Source organism: Pteropus vampyrus, unplaced genomic scaffold (genome assembly GCF_000151845.1).
Source record: "Pteropus vampyrus isolate Shadow unplaced genomic scaffold, Pvam_2.0 Scaffold346, whole genome shotgun sequence".
Taxonomy (NCBI): domain Eukaryota; kingdom Metazoa; phylum Chordata; class Mammalia; order Chiroptera; family Pteropodidae; genus Pteropus; species Pteropus vampyrus.
In genome coordinates, this window is record NW_011889127.1 from 325008 (window position 1) to 337316 (window position 12309).

Sequence of the window (12309 nt, forward strand, 5' to 3'; positions counted from 1 at the left end):
CTCTGCTCCTTCGTCTTACACAGGGATTAAAGTGGCCTTGGACAAGTTGGTTAACTTGAACGCATCTCTCTGGGTCTCGATTTCCACCTATACCCGTAGGGTGGCCATTGGACATATCCCTAATGAACCTAATGTGATCTCTATGGTTCGTAATAATCATACGACATGGTTCACACAAGATCTTCCACCCACATCTTGATATGATTGTTAACAGCATCTCCTTTCACTCTCAAAAACTTCCTGGTCTGATAAATAGGACTTTATTAATATCGTGAACTTCCATTCATCAAAGTATACCATTAAGAGAGTGAAAAAAGCAAGCCACGAAGAGGGAGGAGATATTTTCAATAGGTATATCTGACAAAGGACTCATATTCAGACTGTATTGAGAACTCCTACAGATCAATAAGAATAAGACAAAATAACTCAGTTTAAAAATGGACAAAAGGCTTGAGCTGGCACTTCACAAAAGGAAATAGACAAATGGCCAGTAAATAAATAAAAAGGTGCTCAACTTCCTGATTCAACAGGGAAATGCACATGAAAACTACAATGAGATAGCACCGTACCTCCACTGGAATGGCCAAAATGGAAGGCATTGATAACATCAAGTGTCGGGGAAGACTTGGGACATCTGGAACTCTCCTACATTCTTGACAGGTGTCTCAGTCTGCTCAGACTGCCACTACAAAATACCACAGGGAGAGTGGCTTATACACCCTCCCCCCCAACTGGATTTGATGGCACCTTGTTCTGGAAGCTAGAAATCCATGATCGAGGTGCCAGCAAATCCAGCTTCTGGTGCAATCTCCCTTCCCGATGTGTGTGTAGATGGCCACATTTTTGCTGCAGTCCTCACGTGACCTCTTCTTTGTGTACAGGCAGGGGTGGGCGGGGAGTGAGTGAGTGTGAGCTCCAGTGTCTCTTCTTATAAGGACACTAATCCTATCAGATCAGAGCCCTAACTTCATTTAACCTTAATTACTTCCTGACTCCGAAAACGGCCACACTGGTATTTAAGTTTTCAATATAATTTAGCAGCTTAAAACAACATATAGTTATCATCTCTCATAGTTTCAGATCAGGATATTTAATAACACTGCAGTCGAGATGTCAGCTGGGGCTGCAGTCACCTCTGGGCTTGAATGGGGCTGGAGGATCCACTTCCAAGATGGCTTACTCATATGGTGGTTGGAAGGAGGAGGATGTTTTTCACTAGTCGTTAGTAAAAGGCCTTGGTTCTTTGCTATGTGGTTTTCTCCATAGGGATATTCACAAGATGGAAGCAGGTTTTCCCCAGAGCAAAAGGTTTGAGAGAAAGAGATGACACGCCTCCTCTTATGGCCTAATCTCTAAGTCACACGCCATCACTTCTGCCTTTTTCTATTTATTATGAACGAGTTACTATGTCTAGTACACACTCAGTACCTAAGGGTGTGGACTGCCGGAGGCGGAGATCATCGGGGGTCATCTTGAAGGCTAGCTACCACGGTCAGCTCTCTGGCCACTAATGACTCATGTTCTTCCAACATGAGAACCACACTCACCCCCACCCATATTCCTGGTATAACTTCATTTTTAAAAAGACTTGTAATTCTGAGGGCGAGCGCGCAGGAACCGCAGCGCGCGTGCGTGAGCGTGAGCGCGCGGAGGCCACAGGCAGGGGTGTGCGCGTGCGCAAAGGCCGGCCGCAGGATCGTGCATTCTGTGCGTGCGCGTGCGCGGAGGCCGGAAGCAGAGTCGTGCGTGCTGTGCGTGCGCGTGCGCGAGCGCGGAGGCCGGAAGCGGTCTCGCGGCCCCGGGCGTCGCGGACCATGGAGGGTCTCCTCCTGGGTGGCGGGCTGTCTCGCGAGGGATCAGCGGAGGAGGCCGAGCCCCAGAGCGCCGCCTGGAGCGGGGACAGCGGTAACGTGTCGCAGAGCCACAGCAGCGCCTCGGGGCCGTGGGAGGACGAGGGCCCGGAGCTGGGCGTGCCGGGCTGCGACCTGCCGCTGCTGCGCCGCGCCGCCGCGAGCTACACCGCCTGCCTGCTGCCCGGGGCCGCGGCGCGGCCCGAGGTCGAGGCCCTGGACGCGAGCCTGGAGGACCTCCTCACCAGGGTGGACGAGTTCGTGGGCATGCTGGACATGCTGCGCGGGGACTCCTCCCACGTCGTCAGCGAGGGCATGCCTCGCATTTACGCGAAGGCCACCGAGATGCGGCAGGTCTACAGCAAGATTGACAGACTCGAGGCCTTCGTGGGGATGATCGGCGCCAGCGTGGCCAGGTTGGAGGAGCAGGTCGCCAGGGCGGAGGCCGAGCTGGGGGCCTTCCCCAGTACATTCAGAAAATTGCTGCACACAATTCACGTGCCCTCCATCTTCAACAAGGCGCCCTCCAGCAGGTCCCAGCAAACCCGCTACGAACCCCCTGTCCTGTTTCGGACCGAGGACCACTTCCCCTGTTGCAGCGAAAGACCTCAGATCTGAGTCGGCCGGACAACACTGCTAGAGAATGCTGCGATCTGAGATTATTTCGAGTGTTAATTAAATCAGTTGACGATCCAGTTAATAGACATGATGTTGGAATATGGAATTTTAAAGTTTATTATTTGCACATTCTATTTCTCACTATCTTCATTATTTCACGTAGGGTTTATGATTTTCTATGTCTTCCAATTCTAACCTGAAAGCTGCTTGGTGGGAGCGATTGGGAAGCAAATCGAATGCACATAACTGCGCTGTGGCCGAACTGTTATTTTTATGGAATTTTTTTTTTTAGAGCTCAGAAACCAGTATTACCTTTTCAAGATTTATATATCCACATACTCTTAAGAAAAACTACTGAACCTTCAAAGCCTTGTTATTCGATCCTAATGGTGATTCCATTTTCTATACCCTACTCTTAGGATGGGTGGTAAATTATTTAACATTGTATTAAACTTTCCACTCAGAAATGATACAACTTCTAAGAAAATGTATCGATTTTTTGCAGTGAATTCTGAGGTTGTGTTGAAAGTATGACCTTACAATCTGAATCCATGCGTACCATACATGTCTATATCTGACAGCATTCGGTTTATAATTTAAATATTAATAAACATTTTAAATTTACTGGAAAAGCTTGCCTTCTGAAAAGGACTTTACATATTTCTTTTCTGTTTGTTTGAAAATAAATATTGCTCATACGATTTCAGGAGTGGGATAAAAGTGGCTTGGGGGTACTTCCTTTAGAAGGCTAATGTGAGAAACTAACCTTAGCTACTGTTTCACAGCATTGTATGTTTCTTACCCCTCAAAGTGAACAGTTAAATCTTTTGTGTGGATAACTGATAGAAGGATTTTGTTCTTACAACCTGATAACATGGAATCCCCACCCCCCGAAAAACACGGTTTTTTGATTTGTAGCTATAGACAGCATCGAATCTAAAAGATTCCAACAGATTTTGAGCTAGATCGTAATCTGTTTTATAAGGCGGTCCTCCTAGACAGTAGACCTCAAACAAGCATGCAGGTTAGGTTGCCTTGTGTCCATCATCGATCTTTGAGGCTGATAGAGTGCGTATCACTTCACTGTGTATTAGAAAAACCTGATAATGTAACCTTGACCTTAGCTTTCATGGACCTTCTATGTCACATATTTACTTTTTTTTTTCCAGGTATTTCATTGATTACAAATTCAGGAAGTCCTGAATTTAGAAGCCGAAAGCTCAGTTAACCTACATTTAATATTTGGCAACTGCTGGGTACTGCTGTAAGTAATTACTGTACCCCTGTGACAGTCACTGAATGTGAAAATAGCTCCCTTACATAACATCCGTATTGCTAAGATGGTTTTTAAACTCGCAGTTAATATTAAAGAGTAGGTGGAGATTAGGACAGTTAGAAAAATTTAAAAGCTGAGATTTAATATCTGCATAATAGACACTCTAAATTCCAGGAAGCATAAGTGAATGAGTGTGCTATAAAGTAAAACTTGAATTAGGAATATAGAATGCTTAGGTATTTAATTATCTACAAAATAAATTGGGTTGAGAAAATTCAAAATATAATAAAACAATGAAATTCAGCAGTTTTGAAAGCTAATCATATGTAATTTTAGGTCTTGATTTAGATGATCACTTACATGATTATTTGCGCAGCTTGTCTCTGAGGGACTTGGGGCCTGAAATTCTCTTAGTGTTTGTGCCATTTCTGAATGGAGGTTAGTGCAGGGCCTTGTTTGGAAGGGAGACTTGAAGCTGGTCTGCGTAGCACAAGACATTAGACGAAGGTCATTTGTATCAAGAATGGAGGTTGGGGGGCCAGGCGCACCCAGCTCTCTTTGACACTGCCACCCTCAGACCTTCTGCCTCCCCCGTCTCCCACCCCTGACCAACTGGAGGGTTAAGGGGGCCCTTCCACAGTTTCATAGGTCAGCCAGCAAGTTGGGAGGGGGACCTGTAGTGGGAGGCCAACTTGTCATCTTGGGTGGCCCCTACAGACCATCTGCTGCTGGGGTCTGGTGCTCCCCTGCTTTCTAGAAGAATAAACAGGGATGGGGATGGGGGTTAATACACCTTGAGAGGGGCACCCCCACCAATCGCTCAGGAGTCCCTTGTTCTTGGCTCCCATACCCAAGACCACGACAACGGCTTAGAGTTTTCAGGGGCCCCTAGGACAGGCCCTCAGTCCAAGGGCAGCCCCGGGGCCGGGAGCTGGTTTATGCACACACATGAAATTGGGGACTAATGAGCTAGTAAGCACCTGGTGGCCTCTTTTCCCCCAACCCGGAACTTTGAGGAATAGGAGTCTTAGATGGTGTGTCCATCGTAGACATGGATCAGACAGCCTGCTGTGAACTTGCTAACTCTGGTGGAGGACAGCGGTCAGCAAAGTCCCTAAAGGCCAGACAGTAAATAGGTTTCCCGCCACCCACGACATGTAAACAAACGTGCAGGCTGTATGCGAATGCAACTTACAAACGCAGGTGTTTCTCGAGATGCAAAGGACAGACTGAGAGGAGAAAACTATAATGCCCGGAATTTAAAGTTTTAAACTAGCTTGGCTGCACGGCATGGGAAGGTGGACAGCATTGGTTGCTGAGGATTTTTTCCTGCCACGGAGAGGGGATAAGGAGAATGGTGGGCTCAGGATGGCAGACAGGGAGTCCACGTCATCAGCCTCTCTCGGACATGAGACATAAGTCATGAACTAGTGGAGCCCAGCGCAGACCCTGTCACCCCCACTTTTTCTTTACCAGAAACTTCGCCTCATGGACCCTCTCGGCAGCGTCTTTAAGGACTTTGGCTTAGAATGATCTGCCGTTAATAGAGTTAACATCCAATTCTCCGTATGAGTGCAGGCACCACCCAAAACATCCCAACTGTTCATCCTCCCACCACCCCACCTCACCTGGGCCACTTATCAGTCTCTAAAGTGGTTTCCGGCCTCCTCGGCTCCGCTAGGAGCCACTCTCCACATGGCACGCAGCAGCCAGTGGGGCCTTTAAAAACCACAAATCGAATATACTGGTCTTCGCCTAAAACCATCAGCTTTTCATTACGTTAGAATAAAACCTAAACTGTTCTCTGGCCTGCCAGGCCCCCGCAGGATCTGGCTCCGCCCCCTCGCTGCCTTTGTCTTGCATCTCTCCCCGCTTGCTCACGCCTCTCCAGCCCCGCCTTCATCCTGGAAGATGCCCAGTGTTTTTCCTTCATAGTGCTTGCCACCATTGTGTCTACATCATTTGATTATTGTCTCCCTCATCCACCTCCGGGGGGTGGGAGGCTTGGGCTCTGTCTGTCCTGCTCGACCTCACCTGTATTCTCAGCAGGTAACACCGCACCTGGCACACTCAGACCCATGTTGAATGAATGACTGTCAAGTCTGGTGCAGTGAATGAATGGCTAGGCAAGAATGAGGTGCCCCATAAAGAGTGGGGGGCAGAAAGGCAAGTACAGTAATTCAGTGAAATGTTTGCTGGGAATCAAGCACCATGGGAGGGCTGAAGACATGAAGCTAAATAAGCCACAGTTCTTCTCCCAAGAGCTGGGTAGGCCGGTGGGAGGAGAGAGGGGAAGATGCCAGCTTGGTCCAACCCAGGCTTCCGGGACTGAGCTCGTCAGGTCCGTGCAAGCATTCCTGTGGGCTCCCAGGAGGCTCTCTTCTCAGCCATGCCTCGGAGGCCATAGAGACCTTGTAGGACTGTTCTGGAGAGACTTACATGCCAAAAGGTTAAAAATCATGCGCTAAGAAACATTGTCTAAAGTGACCTAAATCGTCAGTCTCAGTAATGGAGAAGGAAATTCACTTCTTTTAGAATGATTCTTCTTTGCGATCTTCATCCTCAAAGGAGAGGGATCGGTGCGTGGTCCCAGGAGACCGTGGGGCAGGAGGGAGGGAGTAGGGAGGCCCCGGGAGTGCACGAGCGTGCGTGGCTGCAGGAACAGCTCCTGCCCAGCAGGGGGCGCTGGCGGAGCAGGAAAGGCCGCCTGGAAGCCGCTGGTCCAGCCCGGCCTTCGGGAACCGAAACACCAGCGTCCGGCCGCCAGTCGCCCTGGGCCCTGGGGATTCAGAGCTACCAGGCCCTGTTCACCCTGAAGGGCTCCCGGCGTGGGGACCACAGCTATTCCCCAAGGCTTCTCTTCTTGCATGGTGAAGGGGGCGGATTAGTGATGTCAGAAGTTGAGTAGTTTGGGACTTGAGTTTCAGGCGCCAGCACTACCGCTCTATAAGGTTGTTTAGGAAGGCACTGAAGTTGGAAATGTAAGTGCTTTTATTTCATTTTATTTTATTATGTTACTGGTTTTTAAAAATTCATTTTTTTTCTTTTGTGGTAAAAGACACATAACATAAATTTACCATCTTAACCATTTTTCCATGTCCGGTTCAGTGCCCCTGAGCGCATCCACGACATTGTGCAGCCATCCCCACCATCCATCGCTAGAACTCTTCATCTGGCAAAACTGAAACTCTGTCCTCATTACACATCTCCCCACTACCCCCTCCCCAGCCCCTGGCACCCACCCATCCGCTTTTTATCTCTATGAATTTGGCTCCTCTAGGGACCTCATGTGAATACGATCATACGGTATTTGCCTTTTTGCGACTGGCTTATTACACTTAGCTTTATGTTCTCGAGCAGGTGTAGCAGATGTGAGAATTTCCTTCCTCTTCATGGCTGAATAATATTCCATTACGTGGATACCCCGCCTTCGGTTTACCCATTCATCTGCTGTGAATAACACTGCTGTGAACATGGGGGCATAAGTATCTCTTTGAGACCTTGCTTTAATTTTTTGCCATGTATACCCAGAAGTGGAATTACTGGATCACATACTAATTTTGTTTGCGATACTTTGAGGACCGACCAGACTGTTTTGCAGAGTAGCTGCCCCATTTTACATTCCCACCAACAGCGCACAAAGTTCCAAGTCTTCCACATCCTCACCAGGACTTTTTATTTCGTTTTTCTTTTGATAATGGCCATCCTAATGGGTGTGAGGTAAGGAGGAGGCTGAGGTTTTTCAGGGCAGACGATGATGATGACAGAGAAAATGCCCACAGCGATAACAACTGTAGCAGGCACTCCATTCCTCCGTCTCCTTGTGTCACTATCCGGCACTCCTGCCCACCCTTCCCTCCCCTGAACATCAGGAGGAGGAGCGATTTCTGTGGGTGCTGAGTATGAGCCTCAGGTACCCCTGGTTCCATTTCCAACCAGTGGAATGAATGAATCACAGCCACTGTGATTCCTTTTCTTGCTTGGCTTCGACCTGGTGGGCATGTAGGCCGTGGTCCCTGCAGCAGGTGCCATGGTCCCCTCAAAAACCCAGAGTTCCTGGAAGCGGGCGGAAGGACCCAAAAAGAAGCCCTTCGCCCACCGGGACGGGCCCCAAGTCCATCCCAGCACACAGGAAATGAAGCTCAGAGCACAGGACACAACGCCGCATGTTAACCTTTTGGAAGTGCTCGTTACCTGTGCACACAAGTGAGCCTCTGGGGGAGGGGGATGCACAACCTGCCTGACCCACTAGCCAGTGAGAGGCAGAGGCTGGATGCAAACTCTGACTTCAGGGACACAAAAACCCGGGAGACTCCAAAGAAAACAAAATAGGTGCTCTGGCACCTCATGCTGCAGACAGGCATGAGTCACACCTAAGACGCCCATGGGGGACATGCCATCTGGAATTCTGCTAATAAGTTGCCCACCGAACATTGAGCCATTGAGCAGGGACTTTCTCGGTATCTTTTTTGTTTCTTCCGCTTATTTTGGATCGAACTTGCTCTTTTTCTAGTTTCCTAAGGTAGAAGTGAGGTGACTGATTTTAGATGTCTTCTAATATACGCATTCAATGCCGTGAAATTTCCCCTAAGAACTGCTTCCACTAACTCTCGCCAATTCCGATAAGTTGTATTTCCGTTTCGTTCAGTTCAAAATATTTTCAAATTTCTCGGGGTTTCTTCTTCGACCCATGTGTTATGTAGAAGAGTGTTGTTTACTCTCCAGATATCTCAGGGATTTCCAGTTATCTTTTAGCTGTTGATTTCTAGTTTAATTCCATCGCGGTCTGAGAACACACATTGCGTGATTTCCATCCTTTTAAATGAAAGTATATTTCAAGGTCTGTCTTGGGGAACGCTCCCCGCGAGCTCGAGAAGAATGTGTATTCTGCTGTTACATGAAGTCGTCTGAGATTTCTATATTTGTTTTTTAACTTTTTTACTTTAAAGGAGTTTTAGAATTGCATGGAAGCTGCAAAATTAGTTCAGAGAGCTCCCCTGTGCCCTTCGCCCAGCTGCCGCGGCCACAGCATCTTACATAGCTGCCATGCCATGACCAAGCCCAGGCGTGGACACCGGCGCGGTGCGGCTAACTGCACGCAGACCTTGCTCAGAGGTCCCCTGCTTTCCCCACGGGGCTGCGGACCTGACGCCCACAGGCCCGCAGGGTCCCAGCGACTTGTTCCGCGGGCAGTCGACTCCAGGCAGTGGGAACCTCTGAGGCCTTGACGATTTGAGGCAGGGAACAGGTGGGGGCCTCCTAAGCCACTTCATCTTGGGGCAACGGGAGTCCTTAAATAGCTTCCCTGAATAATTCAGCGTTGTTTCACCCTGTGGTCGACCCGCAGCAGGCAGCAGGCTCCACACTGCCCGCTAGTGACCGGAGATCTCTAAGGGCGTCACTGATGGGGTCACCATTAGAGAGCGTGACGACACAATGTGCGCTGGTCCCACTCCGGGCCGGAAACTGCCAAAGGTCGAAAGTTTGCCCACGTGTCCCGGGAGCCAGGGCCAGGTGCCCGGGTCAACGCAGGTTGTCAGGCCTGAGCTTTATGACATCCGCCTCTGGTCACTAGGGGGCAGTGTGGCGCAGGCGGACCAGCGTCCCGAGAGCTGAGGGCCTCCCGGAAGTTACTGCGAATCTGAGTCTCAGTTTCCCCATCTGGAGGCTGTGCAGGGACTACGTGAGCTCAGCACACCTCTCCTGAGTACCTGCGGGGGGCCGGCCCGCTCTGGGCTCCGGGGATGCAGCGTGAGGTAGACCGCATCTTCCCAAATGACCACAAGCCCGTGCGTCCCCCTTACGCTGACCCGGACATGTCTCCCGCCCACCGTTAGGGGATCCACGTCCCTCTCCGTGGAGCTCCCCGCCACCCACCCCCATCCCTAGGGTGCTCACTCTGTGCCGCGGGGAGGCCCAAACTAGCCACGTGGAGAGGAACTGAGGCCTCCCGTGGACAGCCGACATCAATCAACTGCCCAATGTGGATAAACCTCCAGACGATTCCAGCGGAGGCCCCCCTCATCGTGGGGCAGAGACGGACCCCAATTTCCGACCCACGGAATCTGTGAGCTTAACAAATGGTTGTTTCAGGCCACAGAGTCTCAGAGTAATGGGACCACCCTAGAGGGGAGCAGCTCGGGTGGGACAGACGAGTCCCCAGTCTCCACTGTGACAAGCACTGGGCAGGGGAAATGTAAAGGCCTGAAGGCACCTTCACCAGCTGGGCTGTCAGGGCGGTGTCCCCCAGGAGCTTTGGCGGAGGGCGGAGGCACCTGCCAGGTGGAGCCAGTTGCGGGGGGCGGGGCACGCTTGGAGCGCTTTACCAGAGTGCCAGGTCCAAAGTCGTGAGGCCGAGGCCGAGGCGAGGGCAGCGGGAGGTGGAGGGGGCAGGTCCTACAGCCTTGGAATCTGTCCCCAGGAAGGTCGGAAGCAGGGGAAAGGCGGCCAGGTTTGATGGAGAGGCGCTCTAGGAGCCTCATGGGAAGGGTGGGTGGGAGGGTCCTGGTCAGAGCCTGGGAACAGCAACGAGTCACAGCCTCACAGCCGTAAACACTGGCTCCGCCTCCCCAGCAGGAGGGTCTGCTGTGGGGCGGGGAGGTGGGCAGGCCCCTGAGCCTCCCAACCCCCTCTCCAGCCCTCTGTCTGGGGCTCTGCTCCATTTCCTGCCCACCAGCTCCCTGGGGGCTGACCAGCAGATCCAGGCACTCTGCTCTGGCCAGCTTGCCTGTCCTGACCAAGTCAAGTTTCTGAATGCACCCTAGAACAAGCGGACCCCCCCACATACCCATGCACACACGCACAGGCACACGCACGCACACACGCACAGGCACACGCACGCACACACTCACCATGGTGGCGAACTGCACAGGTGCGGGGCTCGAGAACACCCAGACTTCATCCCTGCTCCATTCCTTAGCAGTGTGGAGCGGGCAGAGGTGTGGCGCTCCCCAGCCCTGTTTCCTCAGCCACAGGACAAGGTCACTGAGGGCGCCACTTCGTGGGATCACTGAGGGACAGCTGAGCGCAGGTGGCATAGCCAGTGTTATTCACGGGCCACCACTTCATTAGGAAATTAAATTTTTTTCTACCTTAGGGTAAGGAGGAGGAGGAAGGAAGGAAGGTGTGTGTGTGTGTGTGTGTGTGTGAATTCCCCGTTAAGACCAGCAGCCTGTGGACTGTACTTGTAGACTGTCTGCACTGTGACTCCGTGTCCAGCCCCACGCCGGCCATAGCCTCAGGAAGGTCACGGGTGGATGGCCTAGTGTGGCCTCTGTTCCAGGCTGAGCCGGGCCTTTCTTAACAAAGACCTGCTTCTTCCTGGCCGCACTCTTGGCCTGGTGACCGAGGGCTCGATGAGCTTTTCTGGGCTCCTGGCCTGCCCGCCCTGGACACACTCGGGCCTTCTGTCTGCCCACAGCTCCTGTGGGACACTCACAATGCGGCCCTGTTCTCCCCACCACACAGCCACCCGGTCCCCGGGCCTGCTTGGGAGGGGGACGTGCCAGCTGCACGGAGGCCGCCTTTGCTGGTTTCCAGCAAGACGCACTCGTGGTGTGTGGCAGAGATAGGCATCTCTTTGCTGGCAGCCACTGCGAATTAGGGGTGATTCGTTAGGGGAGAAACACGTGTCCGGCCCCCCCTGGCCAGCAGGCTTCCCGCTGATCCTCCAACACACAGGCCTGTTCCGGGGTTGGGCCTTAGCACAGGCCTCTCCTCTGATCTTGTGGGGCCGCCCCCTCCCTCCCCCGCAAGCCTGAGCTTCGGTGGTTCCTCCTGGACCAGGATCTGCCCCCACTGACCGCTCTCTGTCTCCCAGCCCTGTTTGATTTTCCCATATTTAGCATTCTTCTCATCTGTCTAGAAGGTAAGCTTCACGGGTCCCAGAGCTGTCGGCCTTGTTCACAGCCTTGTTTGCCTGGCCCACAGAAAGCCACGTTCAAGGTCTATTAGATGAATGAGCGAACAAACCAACCACCCTATGTAGAAATCAAGCTATGAATCGGTGAGGCCATGATTCGAAGGATCAATGACTGAATTAACAAGTCAGGGGACATAGGCAGGAACCCTTGCCGGATCCACCTTTAGTCATCTCATCTCCCCTGCTCACCTCTTGGCTCACCCCTTCCAGGCAGCGCTGGGGCCAGTTTTATCCCCAGGGTCCCCAGAAGCCACTACCAGCCCTGGGCCTGGCACTCACATTTGCTCCACAAACGTCGATTGACCGAATAAGCCAAGGCCCTTCACATGCCCTCTGCTCAATTTTGTGGTCATCCTGGCTTTGTCCTATCTCAAGACCTCGATGCTGACTGTTCCCTAGGCCTGAATTCCGCTGTGTTTCTCCTCCCTGCCCCCCGCTCCCACCCTTCACACGGGGAGGTAAGGCAGTCTCGAGATGGAGTCCCCAGGAAGGGACTGCCATTTGGCAGAGTGGGAGCTGTGTGAGCAGTCTGTGCCAAGGCGACATGGGGCTGGCCTCGTGATCAGCTGGGCTGGCGCGAGGAGGAGGCCAGGATTGGCCCTGCGCGGTCCCAAGAACCAGGGTCCGTGGGGAGAGCCCTGGAG

General features: G+C 51.9%; 1 protein-coding gene across 1 annotated transcript; it reads left to right on the forward strand.

Annotated features, from left to right (window-relative positions):
* The first annotated feature begins 1751 nt into the window (after window positions 1-1751).
* Window positions 1752-3169, forward strand: BLOC1S4 (biogenesis of lysosomal organelles complex 1 subunit 4). The gene has a single exon (XM_011378554.2). It carries the CDS (start codon window positions 1815-1817, stop codon window positions 2466-2468), a length of 654 nt encoding a protein of 217 aa, XP_011376856.1. The 5' UTR covers window positions 1752-1814; the 3' UTR covers window positions 2469-3169.
* The last annotated feature ends 9140 nt before the right edge of the window (window positions 3170-12309 follow it).

What these genes read in the sequence shown, in the direction of transcription:
- BLOC1S4 (XM_011378554.2), top strand. Translation starts at nt 1,815, where the DNA reads ATGGAGGGTCTCCTCCTGGGTGGCGGGCTGTCTCGCGAGGGATCAGCG.